The 16,376-nt window shown below is 37.5% G+C and overlaps 2 protein-coding genes across 2 annotated transcripts in view; one reads left to right on the forward strand and one right to left on the reverse strand.

The window, feature by feature from the left end:
• The first annotated feature begins 623 nt into the window (after nt 1-623).
• On the forward strand, nt 624-3,496 carry LOC149051707 (coagulation factor IX-like). Its single transcript, XM_089186247.1, has 2 exons — nt 624-1,298; nt 1,649-3,496. The coding sequence occupies exons 1-2, from the start codon at nt 1,116-1,118 to the stop codon at nt 1,790-1,792; spliced, it is 327 nt and encodes a 108-aa protein (XP_089042373.1). The 5' UTR covers nt 624-1,115; the 3' UTR covers nt 1,793-3,496.
• Nucleotides 3,497-8,180: 4,684 nt separating this feature from the next.
• LOC149051708 (replication factor C subunit 1-like) overlaps nt 8,181-16,376 on the reverse strand; it is a 100,593-nt gene continuing 92,397 nt past the window's right edge. The window contains exons 2-7 of the mRNA XM_089185078.1: nt 14,326-14,520; nt 13,421-13,703; nt 12,547-12,728; nt 11,411-11,560; nt 9,495-10,345; nt 8,181-9,191 (exon numbers count right to left, since the gene is read on the reverse strand). Coding sequence (XP_089041204.1) covers nt 12,642-12,728; nt 13,421-13,703; nt 14,326-14,459 — 504 coding nt within the window. The 5' untranslated portion in view covers nt 14,460-14,520 and the 3' untranslated portion in view covers nt 8,181-9,191; nt 9,495-10,345; nt 11,411-11,560; nt 12,547-12,641. The remainder of the gene's footprint in view (nt 9,192-9,494; nt 10,346-11,410; nt 11,561-12,546; nt 12,729-13,420; nt 13,704-14,325; nt 14,521-16,376) is intronic.

Raw genomic sequence — 16,376 nt, forward strand, 5'->3', positions numbered from 1 at the left:
ACCTTTGTTAAAACCTTTTACGGATCTATGAGTACTTAAGAAATCTGGTCAAATAGAGTTTATTTGAAAAAAAAAAAAGAGGGGGGGTAATTTTCGAAAGGAACTGTGGTGTTGAGTTAGTGGGAGGTTTTACATGATAATTTGGTTTACAATGATAACAGTAAATTTGTTTATCACTTTTATAATAAAATATTTGACAGCGCTTTACCGTTTAAAACAAAGTGAAAGTTACGATATCAAACTTCAAAATATAAAATAGGACCTAGAGAATATGATGGCACTAAATGTCATAGGTTTTTTTGAATAAGCATGTCTTAAACTGTTTCTGAAAAGTAACCAAGTTCGGAGCCATTCTAATCAACATTGGAATCCAAGCGAATATCAACTGATCGATATCCTCTTGTGAAAGCTTTTTCTTCTGAGGTGGACCAGCAAAGGCAAAAGCTTGATCAGCAAAAGTCTTGCAACTCGTACAAGGCACCTCTCGCAAAATAAGGTCGTTGGATAGCAGAGAGATAGGGCTTTTTTCTTGATGAGATAAAAGATATCACTCACTTTGTCAGGGCGAAAGACGAGGGACTAACACTCGTAACGTTAGCTTTAAAGCTCTTTACGGAGGTCAATTTACATATCAGCTAAGTTGATAACACAAAATTAACCTTTATTTGAGCTTACTATAGCTCATTGCGTGTCTCTTTTCGGCGAAGCAGAAGGACTGAGAATATTTTATCTGAGCCTCTAGTTAGAATAAATAATACAATCTTTATTCATGTTAGTCTCCTTTTTTAATAATTATCTTTTTGCTGAGATTAACTTATAATAAATTTTACCAAGAAAATGCTGTAATCTGGTGGTCAGTTAAGAGTATTTTGTTCTGCTCATTTTTTTAAATTTTTAATTGTAAGTGTTGATTCCCTTACTATTTCATTACCTAACTTCTACATCATTTAAAGAGTTACTTATTTACTTTCTTTTTTTAAATTTTTTTGCTTTTTCTGCTCTTTTTCCCCCATGTATCCCTTTTTGCAGGACTCGGGTGTCGAAGTCTACGGTTTGGACGATCAGACAATGGATTCACTCTCCAAGGTCACTTACTTCGTAATATAACGCTCAAAATGGGAAATGAACTCAGTGGTGATTGTAGATACGAGTGCCTGATGGAAAGTAATTGTGTGTCTGTGAATGTCGGGCCACCCGACAAGAATGGACTCAGGGTCTGTCAATTGAGTGATTCTGACCATATTCAACATCCCGAAGATCTTACGGCACAAGAAGGATTCCTTTACTGGGCTACCCAGGTGAAATAATAGTTACCATGCAAATAGATGAAAAGAGATCGAAGACAAAAATAGCGAGAGAATCGAACGCATATGGTCGGCTATTTTAACAAAGTTTAGAAGTCGTTGTTTTAGCGAAACCGCGAGTCGAATCTTTTATCTGAACATTTATTTCTGTGAAAAACGCCAAGAGGGCCGAAAGCTGATAGTGGAAGAACATTTATTTATTTCATTCAATCAACCCTCTGATAGAGAATCCTTGAGGTCCACTGCTTGCGTAAAACCGCGGTTTGGTTTAGACCTGGTGTAAACAAGTGGCCCTTAGTGTTCAAATTGGAGACTGAGAATGCTCCTTTTGGTTTTCTCACTAGAATCCGTGTTCCAGCAACCCCTGTGCCAACGGTGCAACATGTCTCAATGGATTCACAGACAAGAGATACATTTGCCTGTGTCCACTTAAAGCCATAGGTGAAAACTGCGAGAATTGTAAGCAACATTGCAACAATTATCTGTAGTTAAGGTTTGGAAGTGTAGTCATTTTAACATGAAATCCATGGCTCCCGTTTTTTTTTTTTCGCCCACTGATTAATGATCCATAATTTTTTTCTACATTTTCATTTTTTCATCATTGACGAGTGCAAAGTTAGGGTAAGGCTTGGGTCTGAAGAATGTCATATTCTCATGGTTTTGGTAAACACGAAGGTTCATGATACCTTTAGGGTTCATGACTAATGATTTATTTCGCCTCAATTGTCGATTTTTAGGACAAATACATGTTAAGTGGGCATTAAACAGACTCAGTACCCCTCAGGAAAGACGATTCAACGTTAAAAGCCTAGATGTGTAAGGAGCACTTAGAGACTATATTGTGCTTACCTCTTGTAACATCCTTCAAGCTAGTGATTGTGTCATCTAGTTATCTAGGTGAGAGATGAATTACATGTCGACAACCTTAACGGAGCATCGAATGTTTTCTTAACGGTCTACGAATTAACAAGCACATCAAGTTCGGCATTAATAATTTAATAGTTTTTACTATTATTTTTATTATTATCATTATTACAATTATTATTATTATGATTTAATTTTCAGCATTCTCTGCGATCTTCTCAAATCTCGGTGCCACTGGAAGATATGGCCCAACAACGCTGGGCAGTCACTATGCAGGTCAGGATCATGACGGACAAGTTACATTGTCCGGTGGTATTCAACAGTGGACTGTGCCTCACACTGGTGACTACAGAATAGAAGCAATAGGAGCAGCAGGAGGGTACGATTTACACCCTAATGGCGCTCAGTATCGAGGAAGAGAGCGAGAACCTTTTTTGATATAAATGGTTTCATTTCATTGATTTAGCGATTTATTAATATCTTTTTTTCTATCGTTTTTTCTTTTCGTCTGTTTAAGTTGAATCCCCTTTTCGTTCTTTTAGGCGGCAGCGGTGGAGGCTTTTTTTCCAACGGAACGGATGAGAACGCAGATGGTGGCAGAGGATTTCTTCAGGGAGGAGTGGGGGGCAAAGGCAATGCGTTAAAAGCCGACGGTGGATTTGGGGGAGGAGGAGGAGCTTACGGAGGAGGGGGTGGTGGTGGGTATTCTGGCGGAGGTGGCGGAGAGATGAACAAAGATTCTTGTGGAGGAGGGGGTGGCTCTTTCAACTCAGGAAAGGATCAGAAAAATGAGTGTTGTTACCAATCTGATGGACCTGGTCAGGTTACGATAACATTACTGTGAAATCATTGTATAGAATGATTGATTAAAATTATTTAATCAACCATTAAAATTTCTTCAAATGTGATTGGTGCGCTAACTGCTTTAATTTTCACTAATTTTTTTGGAGAGATGTAATCGGACAGTATGAAGTAGTCAATCATACCAAATCTACTAAGCTAGATCCACCAATTACAGAATTGATCACAATAACCAAATATCACTCATTTGAAGGAAAACTGGGAGTTTCCAGGATGGACGGATTTCTAACTTTAGAGATCTTTGGAGATATTTGTTCTAGATGTGTTTGTTTTTTCGGAAATTGTAATCGCTACGACTAATTGATAACAGGACTTCGTGTCGTCCATGTCTGTCTGTTATCATACTTGTGATTAACAAATCGCAGCTCTGAATTTCCAGTCATTTAAGGTAGTTGAAGCGAGAACAAAAAGAGGTTTTAGATCCCTTTTAGAGGTTTTACTTGTGATGTTTGATGGAGAATGAAGCATGGCAGCTGTATTATAGAGAGGTATCCTAAGTTTTCTTGAAAATTTCATGATGAAATTGCTAACAATATGTAATGTGTAACTTTATTTACAATGTACGGAGGTATAATTTAATGAGCCCGTACGGAGTAATTCAGATTACGCATTAAAAATTAATATCGCTTATAAGATCCGAGAAGTGCATCCTCACTGTTAACTATCTAACATCGTTTGGAACGAGTTCCCCAAGATTCACCGAAGTTAGAAGGTAAGCCAATGGCTAACTGTGAATTTCACCTTTTCATTTTTTGGGGGGGATTTATGTAACTATCAAAATAGAAATACAAAAACAAATGAAGTATTAAGAAATGAATCAATACGAGCAAGACCAAAATACAAAAATTGTCTTAGAAAAGTTTTAAATCCTTGTAACCTGTCTCTCTATAAAACTTTGCAAAATTAACTTTTAAATAATGCAAGAATAGAAATAAAGAGAGCCTTGTAATAGACGCAAAAAAATCATTAGAATTACGCAAAAAACCTTTCCAAATTGTCAGCGCTTCGCCCGGTAAAACCCCAAAGTTTCTGATAATACCAATCAGATATAAAAGAAATCTTTAATTTTAGCAACATCGCCGCTTGAAAGGCTTTCCTGAACGTTAAGTAGTCGGTGTTTATTCCCTTTTCGTCTGATTAATTTTTCATAACTCATAAATTGAGCAGAGGAAGGAAAGAATAAGTCGTATTTAAAATGAAAGCAGACCTAGTTTGATCTATTTTGATTTGAGTTTTATAGGTATCTTGTATTCATACGGAACGTGATCCACCGGAGTCGCTAATACGAAACCCATCAAAAATAAACGCGCAGACTCTCCTGGTGACAATTTCCATTCAAGGATGTTGCTTCATTCATCGATAGACTACTAAGCAACAATAAATTCTTACGGCGTACGTACTTTTAATCATGAGTAACCAAAACCAGGCTGCTTAAGTGTCTCAACATGGCACCCAACCAATTTGCACTGGAAATCGGAATATACATTTTTTTTACTCATTTCTCAGCGAGATACCTCAGAAATTAAGTTTTACCCTAATTTTCGTCACGAAATATAACGCAAACGCTATATTTTGTGGTGGCTGACGGTAGATTTTGATTGATCCACATTCCAACGGAATCAGATTTTGCTATATATCGAAATTAGGAATATGAGATATTTCTTCATGCATGGTTTATTTACTGTGGACATGGACCAGTTTGGCTAATTTTTATTAAGCAGTGTCTCTTGCTTTCATTGAAAGAAATTCATGTCCAGTGAAGTTTGATTTCGAACGTCACGAGGCAGTAAATGTTTCTGGTCCAATTCTCAGGTGGTGCGCATTGTGCACCAGACCGCCTGCTTACCAAAACAACCACCTCTTTTTATCATTTCCAGGCTAAGCTCCACATCAGCTGAGTTTTTTTGTTGGAAAAATGTAATTTGTGCGACGGGATTGTATGATTGCATTCTTCTTTATATACCAGCTGCCCTTATGAATTCTTCTGTGTCTTGTCGATCCGAACGTTCCATTTATGGGATGATGCTCCACAGACACGCATTCAAGAAAAGCAGGGCAGAAAGCTTGACAGAGTGTGTAATGGCGTGCAATAATGGGCCATATGCCAAAGTGTAAATTACATCATTAATGAAGACGTTTGTGAATTGAATAATCGCACGAAGAAGACCAGACCAGATGACCTCGTTCCCCACGAAAATAGCATATATGTGACACGATTTAGTGAAAGAGGTATTGGTCGAGGCTCGAGGGTAGTCATGTAAAGGACACATGTAGTTGAGGCTGACAGTTGCTTACGTTTGGATGATCTGAGTAGAAGTCATCGTTATTGAATCTGATAATGACTCTCTTTTTGGCTGTCAAAACGTCTTTCGCTGTTATAGGGGTCGGTCCTCTATACATTTCTCACTTAGCCGGTTAGACTACACGACACGAAAACATTTTACTCCTGGGTTCAAAATATTTACTGCAACAGTGATATTATTAACAGAATAGAAATATATATATAGCCAAGGCTATATCGTCATATCCCCTGCATTTCTAAAGAATTCAATTAGACTGCGGGACGAGCGTTTCTTCGCCCGCAGAAGAGTTTTCGAAGGTGCAACAATGGCTATCAAAAAGGCATCATTGCTTTGTACTCACCTTAATCATGGCTATTACAGTTTCCTCAAATCTGATCGGTGCCTTAGCTGTAATCGGCTGTATTTGGACAGTTGGCTGTGATCGGACAGTTGAAGCAGCCAATCATACTAAGTCCACTCAGCCAAATCCACCAATCACAGAATAAATCGCAATAACAATAGAAACAATCACTTATCCTAAAAGAACTGAGGAATTTCCAAAATTAAGAATTTTTTCTTAGTTTAGGCATTGTCTCCACCGGAGATCTGTGACCCAAATGTATTTGTTGTTTTCGGAAATTGTAACGGTAATGATTAATTGGTATCAGAACTTCTTGTCGTATCACCAGCCCGATTTGAGCACTAATAGGAAAGTGTACGCTTGTAACTGGACAGTGTAATAGGACAGTTAAAGGGACAGTTAACTCGTCATCCCTGAGTAAGTGGACAGAACGCGTCATGTGCGCGCGCTGTTGTTTCGCATTTCGTAGAGTTAATTGTTATTTTTTACGAAAACGTATAACCGATGTGCAGTTTCTTTCTCAGAAAAAAACAAAGGAAAATAATATGGTTTGAAATTTCGTTGGACTCTTGTGTAGGAACCTTCTTTTCAAAAACATTATGAGATTGGGTGAGTTTAAAGCGCTTTCCAATAGTTTGTCATGACATCGATATGAAATTAATCATAGCACCTCCCCCTCCTACTACTTTTCTTTATTCAATCACCAACCTGCTTGATAATGCATCATCCAGGATTGCGAAAAGATAAAAGCCAAGAGCTAAGAGGAATCTACCAGTTCGAAAAGAGAGATCTACGTAGTTTTCTTCAAATACAAGTGCACATCACAACTTTGACAGCTTGGATGCATGCTCTCCATATATGTGTAGCTCCTGAAAATGAAGCAAATCGCATAGCTGATAAAAATTCCTTACAGGGGTAGAGAAGGGCGAAATCTCATCGGTTTTTCTGCTCCCTTCCCTTATGCGAATGGTCCCTAACCAAGAGACAATTAACTGATATTCTCTAGTATCTATCGATATCAAACTGACTGATTCCCCTTTACAGGACCAGTTATTTCTGTTATTTCTTTAAGAGACTGATAACAGAAATATGATAAAATTATCTTACAGGTCTTAAGCTTTTAAAAGTGAGTAGTTTTATTACTTCTTTGTAGCAAGTAAGCAAAGAAATCACCCTCGCAAGTGGACTGCAATTTAAGGAATTGCAGATAAAGAGCCCGAAAAGAATTCAGCTCTCCACGGGATTCTAACTTATGCCTCCCATTGGTAGCTGTTGGCTTAGTAGCTCAGTTGGTAGTACAGTGAGTATTGGGGAGGCATGGAATCGAAACTGCCGAGGCCTGGATTTTTTCAAGCTTTATTTCTGTACTTCCTAGCTTCAAATGCAGTTAACTTGGGTGAATTATTCATTTTCTTGTTTTTCATTCGCAGTTCAAATGAACTTTATTTCGTCAAAAAATTGTGTAAAAGGCGTGATACAATTGATTGCATGGCATAGAGAGGCAAATGGTAGCGTTTGCGAGCGAAGATGACTTTTTTGTAAGTCGATTTCTCTGTAAACGATGATGAATTCTATATATTACTTCATTTTCTTTGGTACATTTGAGAGATGGGTTGCGTAGGAGAGTCACGGCTAGGAACCGTTTTTTATTTCATATCTTGCCGGTCACCTAGTCGAGGGTCTCAATAGGGTTCGTTGTTAGCAGTGAATCAGCGAAAAATGTGGCCGTTAAGCGTAACAATTGACAAATTATAACCGTTAAAATCTTTCCCTTCAATATGTTATTTTGGGTTAACCGTAGTTGAAAAAAATGGCCACAATTTAACAGTTACCCGTAAAAAGTTCTTCTAATGCGGCCTCTCCTCAGTTTTAAGAAAATGTCGGCCCTTTTTTTTTTTTTTTTTGTCACACGCTGTTTTAATTAAGTTTGGATGGTGGGCAATCGTGGAAAAAAATTACATCAATATTTCCTACACTCGAGAAACCACACCGACCTAGGGTACCTCCCATGATGAGGACGCTTTCTATAAACAGAATATAGCACCATCTCCCAGAGTGAAAGGTAATTTCTTTTTTCCAGCCTCTTCAACGATATATGACAAGACATCATGTCGCTTTACATGCTAAAGAAGCGTGACATCCTAAGGAACGGCTACCTATGAAACTAGCAGTTATAAAATCTGAAAATATCGACGTTTGTATCTCATTTGATAACTCTATCCAAGGAAATGGGAAGAGTTTGAGCGAATGAGACATTGGTGCGCTCACTACTTCAAACGACAAGATGTGACAAAACATCCTATCTGTCAAATAACGTGCTAAAGATATGCATCGCGTGACACCCTAAGCGATGGCTGCCAATGATCAATATTGCAGTTATAGAGTCAGAAAATATCGAAGTTTATCCCTCATTCAATAAACCTATTGAAAGAAATGGGCAAATGTTATCAAGCGAACAAGACATAGCCGCACTCACTACTTCAAACGACAAGAAATGGCTTACGCAGGTTGATGCAGAAATTTTCTTCCCTTTTTTATTGATTTCCTCTTCCATTCGAACAAAATACCAAGCGACTTGTTTCATTGTTTGACATTCAAATGTGAGTTTATTGTACTTAGATAATAGGTAAACAGTCTAATCGAAGAAACTAAATAAATTCATTTGGCTCCAATTTTCTAGCTCGTTCTGAGTTTCTCTCAATGCTTTGTAGGCAGGTAACTAAAATTAGAATAAAACTTCTCGTTTTGCCTTCGGACGACTAATTCAAACAATATACTTGAAATGCATCATTCTTCTTGTAAAAAAGTAACACAATTCATCGCATTCAAAATTAAAGGAGAAATCTCAGAATATTAACAAATACCAAGACTAAATCCTAGCCATTACGGCCAAAATCTGTAATTTTAAGTCCAGATAAACCAAATTCTGATCGGCAGAAACTAACTTTAATAAGTACCAATGACTGGGTAAAAATCGTCGAAAATTTAATCACAATTTCCATCTTACATAAACTAAGATAATCGAGCAATCGGACAACTGATTATTTTCCAATTTCCATGGAAATTCTCCACACACGCACATGGCTGTAACAACTTAACATCACTCATGAGAAAAAAACAATTAGGAAAAAGTCTGAAAAAACTCTGGAAAACATTTTCAAGACGTTTCAACTTCGACGTCAATGCAACGCCCAAATTCGCTTAGAAGATAATACTTAGATTAAAAAATTATTTTTTACATAGCTAGTCATGATAATCTCAAGACATATGAGAAAAACAACAGTTTCAGCAGGATATCAAAGATGAAGGTGGTAAAAGCAGTACAGACAAGCAAAAAGTCAACTTTTGAATCAAAGGAAATCCGTTCTCTTGTTAAACTTGACTTTAGCCGTCTTTTGATTCATCCTGCTTTAAAAAGAAGACTCTTGAAAAAGATTTAATTGGCAGCATACTGGTTTCTGCGTATCAGCGTTTTATGTATCCGAAAACTCCCTGGGAATCCAATGCTCACTGCCTTAACTGAAAAATAAAAGAATCTCAGTTTAGGGAGGATAGTTGAGTTGCCATGAAATATTTCCTAGCACATGAAACGATACATTGCACAACAGGATTGTTTTAAAAGAAATTTGCTATTCTACTCCTATCGTGTTTCCTAACGAGAATGTTATCATCGTAAACGTGTCCACTTGATTGTACTGCATCATCCAATTCGTAACCCAAATGAAAGGAAAATAACACGCAAGTATCAGTGCTCATACAAAAGCTATAATTATGATTTAAGGTAACTTTGTATTGAATAGAAGGCATAAACAGAATATTTACTTGCTTCAGCCTCTTAATATCCTTGAAATCCAGGTTGACGTCGTCACCAATGAGTACATTTCTCCAGTGAGGGGGGGAAACATTAAGGATACGTCCGATCATCTCCATTTCTTTCCTTGCTCCTGGAAGTTGCACCAAACGTCTTCACTGATAGATGATATCTTTGAAACATGGGTCGCCGACAAGCAATGCATCAGTTTTCATGTGAAAGTCAGCTGGACAATCATGAATTAGTCGCAACGTCGTCAGAGAGGGAAGCACACGAATTCTGAAAGAATCACTTAGATACGATGAGTCCGAGTCCTGCAACGCTGCAAAAGATACAAGGCAACATGGCCTCTCAGGAAGGAATGTTAGCTCGTTGCCTTCGATCAGATCAGCAATAGGAGAAACGATGACGTCATGCAGCTTCTTTAGAGCGCTTGATTGGGAGTGCCTCACATCGACTCGGATCACATCATTGGCCACTTCCTCTTCTGTCGGCGAATCAAGCGAAGGATTTTCGATTGTAACAGTATCTCTTGCACCGATCTCCTGAAGAGCAGTTTTGTTCAGTAGCTGGATGAAAAATTCCGATTCATCCTCATACTTGTAATTGTTGACGTGTACCTCTCTCATCTAGATATTATCTTCACTGAAGCAAACCCAGAAGTAAACGCATGCTTCATTAATAACTATGAAAGCTGTGCTCAATGGAACACAACTCAGAGAAACGCACGCTGTGCGATGAAGAATCTCCAGGCTGATATTTTGTGGCCATGAGATCTCTCAGAGCTTGAGCACGTCCTGCCTCTCCTTTCTCTTTGTTCGACTGAATAACGTGGAATTCTCGAAAATTGGGAAATTTCAGTCTGTTGGAATACAAATAGTAGTGAATTTTTTGGTTTGCCCAATCGAAAAATATCCAAAACAAATATTCTCACAACTTGTCTGGTTGATATTGTATTGATATTGTAAGGAGAAATCCTGTCTTGGTCACTCATGTGGGATAAAGGGTTGGATGTAAAGTCAGCACAAGAGGCACAGGTCTAACCTTGCCTATGCTTATGTTAATTTCAGTAGCATCAGGTGACTAGGAGAATTGCTTACTCCCCTCTAGACAAAGTTTCCCTCTCCCTTATCCGATTACAACCCTTATCTAAACTATAACAAGATTCTTGAACGTGATTGGTTATCACCAGCTCGATTTGAGCACTAATAGGACAGTGTACGCGACATGTTTGTAATTGGATAGTGTAATAGGACGGTTAAAGGAACAGTTAACACGTCATGCCTTTGTTAGTGGACAGAATGCGTCATGTGCGCGCGCTGTTGTCTCTCGTTTAATTGTTGTTTTTACAATTGGTAAAAGGACTTCGTGTCATCCAATTCTGTCTGATTAATAAAGGTAATAGGACCGAGTGGAGCCCAGTTCGGTCTATAATCATACGAATAATTAACAAAATCGGACGAGCGGAAGCGTGAGTCCGATTTGATAATCCCCAGAATGATTACAGACAGAATTTGACGACACGAAGTCCTGTTACCAATTAATCAAAACTATGACAAAATTTGAGAAAGAAACTAGAGATCGGTTTTTACGTTTTCATAAAAATATCAACAGCTAACTCGGCGAAATGCGAGACAACAGCGCGCGCTCATGATGCGTTCTGTCCACTTACAAAGGCATGACGTGTTAACTGTCCTTTTAACTGTCCTATTACACCGTCCAATTACAAACATGACGTGTATACTGTCCCATTAGTGCTCAAATCGGGCTGATGATAACCAATCACGTTCGAGAATTTTGTTATAGTTTTGATTAAGAGTAGATTAACCCGTGATTAACAAATCGGACTCCCGCTTCGCGGTCGTCAGTTTTTTTAAATCACTCGTGAGGGAAAAGAATCTTGACAATCAAATACACTTGTACTCACATTTAGAGGCTGAGTTCTTTCAATTTTTTTTTCCCCAGTCTCTCAGCCAGTTCATCCGCTTTCTCATGTTGCTCTTATCACCCTGCTGACCAATAATCTGCTTCACTGCGCGAAGCCGATATTTGTTTACCCATAACACACTTGGTTCTCCTGCACCAAAACAAAATGACCTTTACTGTCAAAATCTTATGTAGATGAACCCTTTAATCCCTGAGAGTGACTAACATCTAATTTCTCCTTTCAATATCAGCCCGGAATCAAACATTAAGGTCATGAGAATACAGCAAATGATCATCAACTGAAGAACCTCTTGATTGTTCAACAAATTCTCCTTGCCAGCACATTAGGAAATGCATAAAGAACAGTATGGAGAATATGCATACTGATGTTAGGGTGTAAAGGATTAAACAAAAACTATACTGTCTTGTAACTCAGTTTAAGTGACACAAACAAGTCTACAGGTGGAAGAACAGATACATGAACCAACAGATGAACTCAAAGGTGGAATTTAGGGTAAAACTGAGGTGTGGGTGAATGGACAGAGGGAAAGAGCAGAGTGAGTGACAGATAGAAAGACAGTGATTGGATGAATGTACACACACAAAAGAGCAGACAGACAGACAAATAGACAAACTGAGTGATACTGTAAATTTGCCACCGAAAAGAGTTTCTAATGCTGATGTTTCAAGTTTAAGCCCTTCCTCAGAGCGGATGGCTAATGCTTGAAACATTAGCTTTAGAAAGTATTTTAGGAAGGCCAATCTAAATTATCAACTCAGTCGATAAAACCACATTATCTTGTTAATCTCCCCACCAATGCAGCACCACAGTTTATTAAAAAACTTATCCCCTTTAGACAGACAGACAGATGGACTGCTAGACAGACAGACAGACAGACTGCTTGACAGATGACAGCAAGGAACAATGGACAAACCCATAGATAGATACAAGTAGATGGAAGAAGGAAAATGAGGATGAACAAATCATGTTATCAGTTGCACACTAGCCTGTGGCTCCTATGAAATTTCATTGTTGACATCAATGAATTGTGTTAATTCATGCAAATTTATGGCAAGTTTCTATAGTGACTTTTTTTTTCTCTCTTTTCCTGTTTTGAGCTGTGCATTACAATGTACCTTGGAAAGTTTGCTCACTCCAGGATCCTGTCCCACCATGACATAACTTGTTTTCTTGCTCACTGATTGGGTAACTTTTCCACCATATCTTTGAATCAAATCAGCAGCCTCCTGACTCTCTCAATACTTTCCAAGATTCCCTTAATAACAACTGTCAGTCCATCCAAACAGTTTTCCGCTCTCTAAGAATTAAATTATCAAGTGCAAGCATGATTAGAAGGCGCAGACAAATAATTAATTCTTCCCTTGAAGACCTGTTAATACTGTCCAAACTGAAAAGTTATAAATGGTGAAAAAGTAAAAAACCTTTGAGGATACACCATAAACATTTGGGATCAATGTCAGTATCTAAACATCTGTTCACCTACCCCTCCCCTAACCTAACATCAGTCAACTGATGACAGTTAATGTTGGATTAAGGGAGGAGTAGGTGTGCAGTTTCCTAGATACTGATATTGATCCAACATTTGTAAAACAACTGAGAGTAAAAGGATAAAATATAACTTTTCTAAACTCCCATGGGTGACTGAGACAGAATTTCTCCTTACAATATAGATACAATATCATGCAGACAAGTCATGAGAATAAATACAAATATCAATCTTGGGATTATTAGTTGATCTATGACCAAATTCTCTCAACCAATGTCACAAGAATTGTATGGCAGACAGTTAGGAGAATTACTATAGAGATCTTGAGAGTAAAAGGCTCAACCAAAGCATACATTTTACATGCCAGGGAATAGGTAGAAAGGAAGCCTGAAAATAAACCTTTTAATAATGATGTAATAAGAAATTCTCATTATTAATCTACAGGAAAACATCTCACAGCAAGAGGGGAGAATTAACAATCAGATCTTGGACTTGAAACCTACCTGAAGGATTTCCTTTGAACCAAGTGCCCTAGGACCATCTTTTGCCATAAAACTATGGTAGCCTGGTTTTTTCTTTTCCAATGATGGTGAAACTTCAACCACTTTCTCTGATTTTGACACCTTTGGTGTTCCTTTGATTTGAGTTTCCTCACAGATATCTATTTTTATCCTTTTTTGGAGTAACAGTTTTCTTTGGATTTGGTTTTGAGTCTCTAACTGGAGTTTCTGGAACTTTGGCAGCTTTGGTAGCCAGTTTGCTAGCAGGAGTTGTCTTTGGTACTTCCTGAAATGTGCATGGATAAAATTTAAAGTGAACAAAAATTGCATGTGTATCAAACATTCTAACAACTGAGAGTTGTCCAGTTTAGGCAAGAGTTGTCCCAAATAGGAATGTTGATAGTGAAAGACACTGCTGCTTTAAATAGTGGAGACAAAGAGGCAACATCTTCCCGGAATGTCAAAGTTAAAGTCACCAAGAATGTAACTGAAAGTTCTGTCACTATTGTTACTGTTTTTAGCATAAATTCTAGGTACAGTAATGGTAGTATTTTAAGTAGTGTTAGTATTGTAAGTAATGTTTTGTTGCAAGTATTGTTAGCAATGTGCATCTGAGTAAAAACCATCCACTGTCATAGTAGGACAGGTTAATGTATATACAACATGCACATGTACCACCAGTTCACAAGTTTGAGTAAGCTTTTGGATCCTTATACAGAGCCAAATTTAGTCATAAAATGTTACTGTTTCATCTACAAGTACCTTATTCAAGTGCTTGATAACACTTACCATACACATGCAATCATATCAGGTCCAATCCATTCTAGTATCAAGGTAGCAGGTTTAAGCATTGATAGTAATGTTTAATTTTGCAACAATTAAGGATGGTAATCAAAAGGCTTACAAACCTTTTTCTTCTCAGGGGAAGGCTTTGTAACCTCATACTTTGATTCTGAGAAGTCTTCCTTTCTTTTCTTTGATGGTTGCTCTGTTGTATGATAGTTAACATTCCCATTTTCTCTTCCTTCTTTTTCTCTCCCATTTTTTTACTCTTCTTTTCTATTCACTTTGGAGTCTTCATTTCCTTCAGACTCATCAGATCTCTATTGGAAATGAAAACAAAAAATAATTCTTGATGGTTCTACAGGAAATCAAGGTATAATCATTAAGTGGGCTGAGCTCTGGATCAAGCTTAAAATTTGCCCTCTCAAGAGTGATCAATTTTCTAATGTCTCTTAACAATACTAATTCACTGTCAAACAGCAATGTAATAAGAAAATCATCAGACAAGAGGATATCGATTGATTGAACACCATATTCTCTAAGATATTGTCATAACACTTGTGTGAGGACAGTAAAGAGAGTTGGTTTTAATATCTTAGAGGTGAAAGGACTTATCCCTTTAAAGGGCCCCATGGTGTTGCTTTTGCCAAAACTATTTTCCTCTCCCCCCCCACCCCCCCCACAAAATTCCTATAATATGATTACATAATGCATGACTCAAACACTGGTCATTATACCCATTAATTTTGTGACATGGTATGTGTTGTACATCCTGATATAGCTACTGAATAAGAGATTGGCAGAGGGTTTACAAGGGATGTGTGACTGAACCCAAAATTAACATGTGATGCATGAATTTTATAGAAAGGCAAGGTCTGGTGAGGTTTAAAGTTTTCCCTGTTCAAATAATGCACAATGTGTGAAGTACTGTTTAAAATACATAGGATGCCTGATTTTTACTGTAAAAAAAATTGTTGGTGAAACAAGTGTAGTTAGTTATTCAACTGTTTTCTCTTATTGGCAAATGTTCTCCTGGATTCCCTTTCAACTGGAGTAGAACCAGAGAAATCAAGTGCAGAAGTTGCTTTTTTCTCTTTAGGTTTGACTGGACTGAAGCAAGAATAACAATTCATGTGTTAAATATTTCAGTACCACAACAACTATGTGTTACCTTCACTTTTGATGGCTGTATAACACTGTCTTTATCATTTCACTGCTGTTTGTTTGTTTTTCATTTTTAACCCTTAACACCTAAAACTCAGTATGCATATTCTCCATACTGTTCTCTGTACATTTCCTAAGGTGCTGACAAGGAGAATTTGTTTAACAAACCAGAGCTTAGTTGGTGATCATTTCCTTTACTCTCATAACCTTGATGTTTGATTCAAGGATGATATTGTAAGGAGAAATTAGATGCTGGTCACTGTTAGGTGTCAACAGGTTACATGTCAATGTATCAGCATAAGAGCAGTGTCCTATGACAGATCTAACATTCTCAATGCCTGATGGGAGAGAGGAAAGATCAAACAAACAAACAGATAAATGAAATTTAGGTGGATAATTTTAGAAGCCAGATATCTTATGTTCTAAATGAACACCATAGTTTGGTGCTGAAATGTGAAATATAATGAAAGAGAATGATGGAGGATACCTCTCTTTAACTTGCTGGACATTTTCTGTCTGTTTGGCAAACTTTTTTAATTTGCTTGGCACAGCTTCTTCCTCATCTGTAGAAACCACATCAAAATATAACTCAAGTGCTATAATATTCAAACCTATATGTTTTCAAGGCAGAGTGGTCTAATGTTAAGTGTGCTGAACCCTGGATGAAGCGAATGGCTTTGTTTTCTTCAGCAAGTAAATACATCAGCAAGGTTAAAGGTCAGGTGATGTAAAAAAACTGACCTCATCTTACCTCAAGCTCACCTCACACAAAGTATTTTCCCTATCCAGTCATCACACTCCATCAATAAGGAGAGTCCCTGAAACCCTTTTGTAGAACTCAATCACATAAAAATATAGGGCCTTTTCATGCATTATGAAAAAACTAATATCCAAATTTTTTTCACATTCACACGAAATTCAAGATGGTCACATTTTGAAGATAAATAAAACCAAAAAAATTAAAAATTATCATACCAAATTCATATTTTCACACTTTCTGACCTGTTAATAA

Source organism: Pocillopora damicornis, chromosome 1 (assembly GCF_964200805.1).
Source record: "Pocillopora damicornis chromosome 1, jaPocDami1.2, whole genome shotgun sequence".
Lineage (NCBI taxonomy): Eukaryota > Metazoa > Cnidaria > Anthozoa > Scleractinia > Pocilloporidae > Pocillopora > Pocillopora damicornis.

Excerpts from the sequence above, each read along its gene's own strand:
- LOC149051707 (XM_089186247.1), top strand. The coding sequence starts at position 1,116 with ATGGGAAATGAACTCAGTGGTGATTGTAGATACGAGTGCCTGATGGAA. Across the intron at positions 1,299-1,648 it reads TCCTTTACTGGGCTACCCAG|AATCCGTGTTCCAGCAACCC; the intron begins GTGAAATAATAG and ends TTTTCTCACTAG.